This window comes from Heterodontus francisci, chromosome 5 (assembly GCF_036365525.1).
Source record: "Heterodontus francisci isolate sHetFra1 chromosome 5, sHetFra1.hap1, whole genome shotgun sequence".
Lineage (NCBI taxonomy): Eukaryota > Metazoa > Chordata > Chondrichthyes > Heterodontiformes > Heterodontidae > Heterodontus > Heterodontus francisci.
Window position 1 is genome coordinate 15,300,675 of NC_090375.1, and position 12,480 is coordinate 15,313,154.

The 12,480-nt window shown below is 44.4% G+C and overlaps 1 protein-coding gene across 1 annotated transcript in view; it reads left to right on the forward strand.

The window, feature by feature from the left end:
- LOC137369740 (desmoglein-2-like) overlaps window positions 1-12,480 on the forward strand; it is a 97,349-nt gene that overhangs the window by 79,285 nt on the left and 5,584 nt on the right. Inside the window, exons 13-15 of the mRNA XM_068031132.1 lie at window positions 3,176-3,406; window positions 6,359-6,492; window positions 11,563-11,892. Coding sequence (XP_067887233.1) covers window positions 3,176-3,406; window positions 6,359-6,492; window positions 11,563-11,892 — 695 coding nt within the window. The remainder of the gene's footprint in view (window positions 1-3,175; window positions 3,407-6,358; window positions 6,493-11,562; window positions 11,893-12,480) is intronic.

The window sequence follows — 12,480 nt, forward strand, 5'->3', positions numbered from 1 at the left end:
GTATATTCCCTTGCCTTGTTAGTCCTCCCAAAATGCATCATCTCACACTTCTCAGGATTAAATTCCATTTGCCACTGCTCTGCCCATCTTACCAGCCCATCTATGTCGTCCTGTAATCTAAGGCTTTCCTCCTCACTGTTTACGACACAACCAATTTTCATGTCATCTGCGAACATACTGATCATGCCTCCTATATTCACGTCTAAATCGTTAATGTACACTATAGCAAGGGTCCCAGCACTGATCCCTGTGGTACACCACTGGTCACAGGCTTCCACTCTCAAAAACAACCCTCGACCATCACCCTCTGCCTCCTGCCACGAAGCCAATTTTGGATCCAATTTGCCAAATTACCCTGAATCCCATGGGCTCTTACCTTCTTAACCAATCTCCCATGCGGGCCTCATCAAAAAAAATTGACAATGGTTTCATGGTCACCATTAGACTAGATTTTTAATACCAAATTTATTAATTGAATTTGAATTTCACCATCTACCGTGGTGGGATTCAAGCCCATGTCCTCAGAGCACTTTGTGAGATATGTCGAGCATTTCTTGTCCCAGTCCTACTCAGGCCCCCTCCCCCAACTCTTTTTCCATTACATTGCTGACTGTATCAGTGCCGTTTCCTGCTCCCACCCAGAGCTAGATAACTTTATCAACTTTGCTTCTAATTTCCACCCTTCTCTCACCTTTACATGGTCCATCTCTGACACTTCCCTTCCTTGACTTCTCTGTCTCCATCTCTGGGAATAGGCTGTTTACTAACATCCATTATAAGCCCACCGACTCTCACAGCTACCTCGACTACGCTTATTTATTTATATATAGATACAGCACTGAAACAGGCCCTTCGGCCCACCGAGTCCATGCAGACCAACAACCACCCATTTATACTAATCCTACATTAACCCATATTCCCTACCACATCCCCACCATTCCCCTACCACCTACCTACACTAGGGGCAATTTACAATGGCCAATTTACCTATCAAGTCTACCTACCTGCAAGTCTTTGGCTGTGGGAGGAAACCAGAGCACCCGGCGGAAACCCACGCAGTCACAGGGAGAACTTGCAAACTCCACACAGGCAGTCCCCAGGACTGAACCCAGGTCGCTGGAGCTGTGAGGCTGCGGTGCTAACCACTGCGCCACTGTGCCGCCCTAATCATCCTCCGGCACTTCCACTACATCCAGCATGATGCCACTACCAAATGCATCTTCCCCTCCCTTCCCCTTTCAGCATAAGGAAGGGATTATTCCCTCCACGACACCCTGGTCCACTCCTCCATTATCCCCAACACCTCATCCACTTCCCACGGCACCTTCCCCTGCAATTGCAGGAGGTGTAATACCTGCCCATTTACCTCCTCTCTCCTCACTATCCAAGGCCCCAAACATCCTTTCAGGTGAAGCAGCGATTTACTTGTACTTCTTTCAATGTAGTATACTGTATTCGCTGCTCACAGTGTGGTCTCCTCTACATTGGGGAGACCAAACACAGATTGGGTGACTGCTTTGCAGAACATCTCCGCTCAGTCCGCAAGCAGGACCCTGGGCTTCCGGTTGCTTGCCATTTCAGCACTCCCCCCTGCTCTCATGCTCACATCTCTGTCCTGGGATTGCTGCAGTGTTCCAGTGAACCTCAACGCCAGCTCGAGGAACAGCATCTCATCTACCAATTAGGCACACTACAGCCTGCCGGACTGAACATTGAGTTCAATAATCTCAGAGCATGATGGGGCCCGCTCCCCCACCCCCCCTTTTTGTGTTTAGTTATTTTTTCTTTTTCTCTTTTTTTTTCTTCTTTTTTATTTGTTATTTTATTTTAGGTTTTTTAGTGTGTTTAGTTTGTTTCTACTGTGCCTACCCATTGTTACTGTTTTGTAAAAATTTTTAAATGTTTGTGCTTGGAGTGCTTTGTGGTTTACAGTCTATTCACACCCTCTCTGTACTAACGCTTTGTCTTTCAGCACACCATTAACATACTGTTTGCCTTTGGTCCATGACCTTCTGGTCAGTTATTCTCTGTGATGCCCACTCAGTTATAACTTCTGCACAATTATATGCTAATTCAATTTTGATACTATCTTTAATTTTTTTAGTTAACCATGGATGGTGGGCCCTCCCCTTGGAATTTTTCTTTCTCATTGGAATGTATCTATTTTGTGTATTCTGAAATATCCCCTTAAATGTCTGCCACTGCATCTCTTTTGACCTATCCCTTAACCTACTTTGCCAGTTCACATTAGACATGTTTGTCCTGGATCACGTTGGCATCCAGTAGATCCCACATTCCACAGCTGTCACACAACATCTGTCCTGCCATTGTTACTTATGTTATTTAATTTAATTTAATTAACTTAGAATAATTCCTACATATACTACAATTCACTGTGCATATTAAATGCTAGTACCACATACAACTAAGAGTTAGACGTCTCTTAATTACACAGTATTTGTTGTTAGGTAAATATTTTAAAATTTTAGTTCTTTTTATTTATAGATCTTCCTTAACTCCAGTGTCCTAAGCTGGCTATTAACACACTGTCCCTTACACTAAGCACTTACTGGCCAATCAACTTACTAGTTACTAAACTTTACTAATGCTAATAAAAGCTTACAATTACTGATCAATTACCTGAGCTTTGAAAGATAAATGAGCAAAGTGGCAAAATACTCACCAGCCAATCAACTTATGACTTTCCTGTGATGTTACACCTAGAGTTCCCATGCTCTTTTTAAACTGTCTCTCTCTCTCTCTCTCTCATGGTGGCGGGGGGCATCCGCCCCAGCCATTTAAATGACCCGCCACGCTAAATATCAAGACGACTCTGCGACATGCGCTCCGCGCAGGCAGACTACCATTTTTGAAATCCAGCCTGTTATCTTTGTCACAATTTGACATTCATGTATATTAGGACTAAGGTTAATTTGTAAACCTTTCTTTTCTTTAAGCAAGGTTATATTTCACACCCAATACCCCACCGCACCACCCCCCCCTCCCCCCCCCCCCCCCCCCCACCACCGAGCTACTTACTAACCATGCATTTGGAAATGAAGTTTGATTCTGACACCTTTTAATCGTAGCCAAAGTGACAATTTTTAATAGATGCTGTTGTGAGGAATGCAGTGTTCATCATTATTAACACTCTCAATCTTTTTTTTTTCCAAAGCAACTAGCATGGAACTGATTCCATTAATAGATTTATGGCCCGGAACTTTTACTGTCCCGATATCGGTCAAAGATAGCGATGGTAATGGAGGAATTATAAACCTGGATGTTAGAGTTACTGACTGCCACGGTACCACCACTTGCTCCACGGAGAAACTAATTCAGTCACCACGCGCATTCCTTGGTGGTGGTGCTATTGGTCTTATGATTCTGGCATTACTCTTGCTACTACGTAAGTTTAAAATGACTAACACCATTGCTTTATAGTTGCCAACCTGAGGAACCGCAAAACAATTTCGCCAAGGCTCAAGAGGCCTCGTCTTTCCAAAGATGTTACTCATTGTAATATGGTTTGAAATTGCTACTCGATGGCGAGTAAGGTGGGGTTGGAGTGTTCCTTCCATGTATGTGTTTCAAAACTGTTACCCTTGATCATCCTTCGGGGTTCGTAGAATTATATAGCGCGGGAGGCCATTCGGCCCATCGTGTCCGTGCCGTCTCTTTGAAAGAGCTAACCAATTAGTCCCACTCCGCCTGCTCTTTAGCTCATGGCTACCCGACCTGAACCCAACAGGGCCTGACGACATGTGTCGGGCTCGGGCCGGGTTGGGTCTCTCTTCCGGGTCCAAAATTCGGGCTCGGGTCAGGTCGGGCCAGGCTGGACAGAGATCAGGACAAACAGAAATCGGAGGTGAGAAGAGTGGGGGGGAAAGGAGGGGAAAGAAACGGCTACAAGTTCCAAGATAAAGCACCCGAGTGAAATTAACCCAACCCCTTCAACTCTGAAATCTATCAAGCCCGGGGAGAAACTGACAAGCCCGGGGAAGATACCAGTAACTGCACTAAGTACAGAAACATCAACTGAGCTCTTGCTTTTAATCTATACTTGTTCCAAGGATTTAAAATTATCTGGAAATAGGGAGATTAAACTTCCCAACCTGAGATCTCCGCGGACATTTTTTTTTTGTTAATGACATCGGAACTGGATACAGTTCAGAAGCTTGTTTGTTACATTGCATGATTTCCTGAAGTGGATACGTTTTTTCCCACAAGTGCTCAGGGTCGCGGTACCTTCACCTGTTCGAACTCAGTGTTTGTTGTTTTTTTTAACTTTATGATGTTAATTGAACACGGGTACATCAACAACTGGCATCTGTACATGATCACTGGTCTAAAGCCTGGCTCCCTGACCAAACCCGAATACATGTGTTGGGTTTGGGTTCGGGTCGGGCTCGGGGCTGTTGTCGGGTCGGGCCCGGCTCAGGTTTTAACTTTATACCTGAGCCAGGCTTTACTGCTCTTTCCCCATAGCTCTGTAATTCTTTCTCTTTTCAAGTATTTATCAAACTCCCTTTTGAAAGTTACGATTGAATCTGCTTCCCCCACATTTCAGATCATTGCATCTTGATGCATAAAACAAATTCCCATCTCCCCTCTTTATTTTTGCCAATAACTTCGAACCTGTGTCACCTGGTTATTTCTCCTCCATTATTCAGCCCTCACTTGGTTCCATTGATAGCTAAGCAATTATAGCCAGACTAATTTCCATCAAGGGTTTCTCTTCACACTCCCTGCAATGTCACCTCTGGAACCCTCCAAGGATCTATCCTTAGTCCTGCTCCTCTTCCTCATCTAGACGCTGTCCCTCGGCAACATCATCTGAAAATATGCTATCAGGTTCCACATGGTGATACGTAGCTCTACCTCACTACCATGACCCCTCCACTGCCTCGATTTTGTCATCCCACTTGAACAACATGCAGTCCCAGATAAGCTGCAATTCCCTCCAGTTAAACATGAGGAACACCAAAGCTACAAACTCTGCTCTCGTCAACGATTCCGTCCCCCTCCTCAGCCATTGTCTCAGATTGGATCAGATTGTTTGCAACCTTGGCGTTCCTATGTGACTCTATGCTGAGATTCAACAACAGCTTGCATTTACCTTTAATGTAGTAAAGGCATTTCACAGGATTGTAAACATACAAAAACTGACCCCAAGCCAAAGAAGGAAATATTATAGCTCTTGGCCAACACCTTAAACAAAGAAGTAGGTTTTAAGCCAAGTCTTGAAGGAGGAGAGAGAGGCAGAGGTTTGGGGATGGGCTCCCAGAGCCTAGGGTCTGGATGGTAGAGAGCACAGCCACCAATGGTTAGACGAAGCACATGGGATGCACAAGAAGTCAGAATTGAAGGAGTGTAGAATTCATGATGGGATTGGAGAAGGTTACAGAGATAGGGAAGGGTGGAGGCCATGGAGGGATTTGAAAACAATGATAATTTTAAAATCAAGGGACTGCTGGACCGGGAGCCAATGGAGGTCAGTGAGCACAGTGGGTAATAGGTACCGTCCTTACCTGGTCTGGCCTACCTGTGACTCCAGACCCATAGCAATGTGGTTGGTTCTTAACTGCCCTCTGACATGGCTTAGAATGCCACTCAGTTGTAGGTAGCTCACTCACCACCACTGCCCTCCCCCCCGCTCCCCACCCATCCCCCACCCTCACCCCCGACTTTCTCAAGTGCAATTAAGAATGTGCAATAAACACCGGCCACTGATGCTCACAACCCAAGAACGAATAAAAAAAATGTTTTGAACATTCCAGTGCTCTCTTTGTTGAACTGTTCCCTTCCACCCTCCATAAATATCAACTCATCGAATGCCCAGCTGCCATAGCCTAACCCTCACCAAGTCCTGTTGAGGCATCACGCCTGTGCAAGCTGATCTATATTGATTCCTGGTCCCCCAATGCTTCCAATTTAATTTGCTCATCCTTGTGTTAAAATCTGTTTTTGGCTGTGCCCCGCCCTATCACTGTAATCTCCTCCAGTCGTAAAACCCTCCGAGATCTTTGTGCTCCTCCAATGTTGGCCTGTTGTGCATCCACAACTCTCCTTACCTCACTATTGGCAGCTGTCTGGGCCCTAAACTCTGAATTCCCATCTTAAACCGTGCCATCCCTCCCTCCATAAAACCTGTTTCTTTGACCTAACTTTTAGACACCTCCTCCTAAAGTTTTCATCTGATTACGTGCTTGTGAAGCAATTTGGGGTGTTATTTTGCATGAAAGGCGCTTTATAAATGCAAATTGTTTTTGTTGGAGGCATAATTGTTATTGTAAAATAATCGCTTTATTTTTTAGACACTTGTCATATTTGCTTAACTATGTCAAATGTGGCTTTACAGTTGTTCCTTTGCTGCTGTTGTTTTGCCAATGTCCTGGTGGAGTTGGTGCGAAAAAAACTTTTTCTGTGATGTCTGATGAACCTGGAGGAACCCTAGCACAAAGCAACATTGAAGGTGGAGGACGAGTGGACACGGTTCGTAATCTCAATCACTTGAGCTTTTATCTTAGACTTTACGATTTAGTCAGTAATGGCTCACAAAATCTTGTCCAGTACTGGATAAGCAGAAATGTCCTCCAATTAAACATTGGGAAGACTGAAGCCATTGTCTTTGGTCCCCACAAACTCCGCTCCCTAGCTACCAACTCCATCCTCTCCGTAGCAACTGTCTGAGATCATAATAAGACTATTTGCAACCTTTTCTCATTGAATCATAGAATGGTTACAACACAGAAGGAGGCCATTCGGCCTGTCATGTCCATGCTAGCTCACCCTCTAGGCTTGGCGTACACTTCTGGCTGCCCCCACCCCCACATTCTACCCTCCATGAACTTGAGGTCATCCAAAACACTGCTGCCCATGTCCCAAATCACAACAAGTCCCGTTCGCCTATCACCCCTGTGCTCGCTGACCTACATTGGCTGCAGGTCAAGCAATGCCTCCGTTTTAAAATTCATGTTTTCAACTTCCTCCATGGCCTCACCCCTCCCTATCTCTGTAATCTCCTCCAGCCCCACAGCCCTCCAAGATATCTGTGCTCATCTAATTTTGTCCTCCTGAACATCCTCATTTTAATCGCTCCACCATTGGCAGCCGTACCTTCAGCTGCTTGGGCCCGAAACTCTGAATTTCCTTGCTAAACATCTCCAGTTCTCTACTTCTCTTTCCTCTTTTTAAGATGCTCCTTAAAACCGACCTCTTGAGCAAGCTTTTAGTCATCTGCCCTAATCTATACCCTAAAATCATCAATCATCAGTAAAGTGATGGAAGGTGTCATTGACAGTGCTATCAAGCGGCACTTGCTCAGCAATAACCTGCTCACTGACACTCAGTTTGGGTTCCGCCAGGGCCTCTCAGTTCCTGATCTCATTACAGCCTTGGTCCAAACATGGACTAAAGAGCAGAACTCAAGAAGTGAAGTGAGTGTGGCATCAAGGAGCCCTGCAAAAACTGGAGTCAATGGGAATTAGGGGGAAAACTCTGTGCTGGTTAGAATCCTACCTCGCACGAAAGAAGATGGTGTGGTTGTTAGAAGTCAATCATCTCAGCTCCAGGACATCACTGCAGGAGCTCCTCAGGGTAGTGTCCTAGGCCAACCATCTTCAGCTGCTTCATCAATGACCTTCCTTCAATCATAAGGTCAGAAGTGGGGATGTTCGCTGATGATTGCACAATGTTCAGCACCATTCGCGACTCCTCGGATACTGAAGCAGTCCATGTAGAAATGCAGCAAGACCTGGACAATATCTAGGCTTGGGCTGATAAGTGGCAAGTAATATTCACACCACACATGTGCCAGGCAATGATCATCTCCAACAAAAGAGAACCAAACCATCTTCCTTGATATTCAATGGCACTATGATCGCTGAATCCCCCATTATCAACATCCTGGGGGTTACCATTGACCAGAAACTGAACTGGAGTAGCCATATAAATACCATGGCGACAAGAGCAGGTCAGAGGCTAAGAATCCTGCGGCGAGTAACTCACCTCCTGACTCCCCAAAGCCTGTCCACCATCTACAAGGCACAATTCAGGATTGTGATGGAATACTCTCCACTTGCCGAGATGGGTGCAGCTCCAACAACACTCAAGAAGCTCGATGCCATCCAGGACAAAGCAACTCACTTGATTGGCACCCCATCCACAAACATTCACTCTCTCCACCACCGACGCACAGTGGCAGCAGTGTGTACCATCTACAAGATGTACTGCAGCAAGGGTCCTTCAATCGGACTTTCCAAACCCGCGACCTCTACCACTTAGAAGGACAAGGGCAGCAGATGCATGGGAACACCACCACCTGCAAGTTCCCCTCCAAGTCACACGCCAGCCTGACTTGGAACTTTATCGCCGTTCCTTCTCTGTCGCTGAGTCAAAATCCTGGAATTCCCTTCCTAACAGCACTGTGGGTGTACCTACCTCCCATGGAATGCAGCGGTTCAAGAAGGCAGCTCACCGCCACCTTCTCAAGGGCAATTAGGGATGGGCAATAAATGCTGGCCTAGCCAGCGACGCCCACATTCTCATGAATGAATAAATTTAAAAAATCACCTAATGTGGCTTGGTGTCAAGATTTCCTTATAACGCTCCTGTGCAGTGCTTTGGGATGTTTTATTACATTAAACACACTAAATAAATACAAATTGTTTTAATTAAGTGTTTGCTTTAATGTAAGATAAGAACATTAAGAAATAGGAGTGGGAGTAGACCATACGGCCCGTCGAGCCTGCTCCACCATTCAATACGTTCATGACTGATCTTAGGTTTCAACTACACTTTCCTGCCTGCTCCCCATATCCCTTGATTCCCTGAGAGACCAAAACTCTGTCTCTTCCAACCTTAAATGTATTCAACAATGGAGCGTCCACTACCTCTGGGGTGGAGAATTCCAAAGATTCACAACCCTTTGAGTGAAGTAATTTCTCCTCATCTCAGTCCTAAATGAACGGCCCCTTATCCTGAGACTGCCTCTGTGGTTTAGATTCCCAAGCCAGGCGAAAAAATGTCTCCGTATCTGTACCTTGTCAAATCCCTTCATAATCTTAAAAGTTTCAATGAGATCACTTCTCTTACTTCTAAACTCCAGAGAATATAGACCCAATTTACTCAGCCTGTCATAATAGGACAACCCCCTCATCCCAGGGACCAATTTAGTGAACCTTCGCTGTACCGTCTCCAATGCAAGTATATCCTTCATTAAATATGGGGATCAAAACTGCACACAGTACTCCAGCTGTGGTCTCACCAAAGCTCTGTACAATTGTGGCAAGATTTCTTTATTCTTGTACTCCAAACACCTTGCAATAAAGGCCAACATGCCATTTGCCTTCCTAATTGCTTACTCTACCTGCGTGCTATCTTTTTGCGTTCCTTGTACGAGTTCACCCAATTCCCTCTGAACATCATTTACTAGTTTCATGCCTTATAAAACAAATTCTATTTTTCTATTCTTACGACCAAAGTGAATAACCTCACACTTCCCTACTTTATACTCCATCTGCCATCTATTGCCCACTCACTTAACCTGTCTATATCTCTCTGCAGCCTTTCTGTGTCCTTCTCACAGCTTGCATTCCCACCTAGCTTTGTATCATTAGAAAACGTAAATACATTACTTTTGGTCTCTTCCCCTAAGTCATTAATATAGAGTGTAAATAGCTGAGGCCCCAGCACTGATCCTTGCAGCACTCCACTATTCACTGCCTGCCAACTTGAAAATGTCCCATTTATCCCTACTCCCTGCTTCCTGTCCATCAACCAATCCTCTATCCATGCTAATATATATCATCCCCAACTCTGAGTCCTTATCTTGTCTATTAACCTTCTGTGTGACACCTTATTGAATGCCTTTTGAAAATCCAGGTATACTACATCTACTGGTTCCCCTTTATCTACCCTACTAGTTACATCCTCAAAAAAAGCTAATAAATTTGTCAAACAGGATTTCCCTTTCATAAAATCTTGTTGAGTTGTTCTAACCATAGTATGCATTTCTAAGTGCATACTTCCTTAAAAATAAATTCCAGCACTTTCCCAACGACTGACGTCAGGCTAACTGGCCTGTAGTCCCCTGTTTTCTCTCTCCTCCTTTACTGAATAGCGGTGTTACATTTGCTAACTTCTAATTCACCAGGACCATTCCAGAATCTAGGGAAATTTGGAAAAATCATAGCTAACACATCCACTATATCTGCAGCTTAATTTCCTGACTCTTATTAGGCCTTAGGTTACCTTCTATTTCTAGTTTGAAACTTGTGTCTTCTACTGTGAAGGCAAACAAAATAACTTGTTCAATCTCTCTGGCATTTCCTCATTCCCCATGATAATACAAAGAACAATGAACAGTACAGCACAGGAACAGGCCATTCGGCCCTCCAAGCCTGCGGCAATCTTGATGCCTGCCTAAACTAAAACCTTCTGCACTTCCGGGGTCCGTATCCCTCTATTCCCATCCTATTCATGTATTTGTCAAGATGCCTCTTAAACATCTCTATGGTACCTGCTTCCACCACCTCCCCCGGCAACAAGTTCCAGGCACTCGCCACCCTCTGTGTGAAGAACTTGCCTCGCACATCCCCTCTAAACTTTGCCCCTCTCACCTTAAACCTATGTCCCCTAGTAACTGACTCTTCCACCCTGGGAAAAAGCTTCTGACTATCCACTCTGTCCATGCCGCTTATAACTTTGTAAACCTCTATCATGTCGCCCCTCCACCTCCGTCGTTCCAGTGAAAACAATCCGAGTTTATCCAACCTCTCCTCATAGCTAATGCCCTCCAGACCAGGCAACATCCTGGTAAACCTCTTCTGTACCCTCTCCAAAGCCGTCACGTCCTTCTGGTAGTGTGGCGACCGGAATTGCACGCAATATTCTAAGTGTGGCCTAACTAAGGTTCTGTACAGCTGCAGCAGGACTTGCCTATTTTTATACTCAATGCCCCGACCGATGAAGGCAAGCATGCCGTATGCCTTCTTGACTACCTTATCCACCTGTGTTGCCACTTTCAGTGACCTGTGGACCTGTACACCCAGATCTCTCTGCCTGTCAATACTTCTAAGGGTTCTGCCATTTACTGTATACTTCCCACCTGCATTAGACCTTCCAAAATACATTACCTCACATTACCTCACTTCTGTATCCTTTGAAAGAGTCACAACATGAATTTTTCAGAAATGCAAATTTGTACCAAAAATATTATATTCCCATTCAATTTTGGGCAGGTACAAAAGCTGCTTCATACCTAATTGGTTGCACAGATGAGTTCATATAATTAATTCGCCTTCAGTTCATCAGTAACTGTTGGTAATATATTTGTACCCATAATGTGCAGTGGGGGTACTGCACTTAATTTGTATTCATTGTTTATAAAAATATATTCTCTTGAAAGTTCAACTTTGTGGTGCACCTTTTTTGTTTAAATTGATATTCTCCGTGTTCTTCAATGCAATTTCATAAAGAAAACTTGAAGAGGCTTTGAGATTTAGAGATTAGATTGCTTATTCCGATTGGAACTAATGACTGAATTTATTTTTGTCAATACAGGTAGTGCCATTGATCTATCCTGCAGATTTGAGAGTCGATGAACAAATGCAAGGAATTGCTACAGAAGGAGGTGAAAAAAGTGGAATGGTAAGGTCCAGTGTTGTGGGAGCATTTCAAAGAGATGGGCCCTCTGAGCAACAAGTAATTTGGAAAAGAGGTAATCCTGGAGTTGTTGAAACAGACTGGAACCAATTGATCTCGATTCGTGATCGGAACGTTCACAGTGTCCATGGAAGCTCAGTGGACGATCATATTTGGAATAGATCATGGTCAAGTGGAAGGATAATGGAAGGTTCATATAAGGCCTACGTCGAACAATACATTAATGAGGTATGCAGAGGTTGTCCCGTTTTAACACAATATAAGCTGCCAGTACATCTATTACAAAGTAGCATGCTCTGAACATCTTATGCCAGGTTAGAACAAGCCAGAGTCAGTAAATTGAACACTAATGATGTGCACAGAATCATAGAGCAGAGCAGGAGGCCATTTGGCCCATTGTGCCGGTGCTGGCTGTCTGAATGAGCTACCAATCAGTTCCACTCCCCTGCTCTTTCCCCATAGCCCTCCTTTTTTAAGTATTTATCTAATTTCCTTTTGAAAGTTACTTTCGAGTCTGCTTTTATCAGTCTTTGAAGCAGTGCATTCCAGAGCATCATAATTTGCTGATAAAAATAAATATTCTCTTGTCTCTCCTCTGCTCTTCATTTAAATTGTTCTTGTGCATGTAAACAATCTAGTACTCGTCCCACTCTACCTGATCTCCACTGGTAAGCTTGTAATGCTTGCTGAAAATGCTATAATTTCCCTTCCTATTCCTATATGGGCCCTGCCTTACCACAAGCCCCCCTGGAACAGCCTTAAGTTCAAGCACTATGCTAGAATTCTTGAATAATGCTAAATCCATACCTTTTCCCC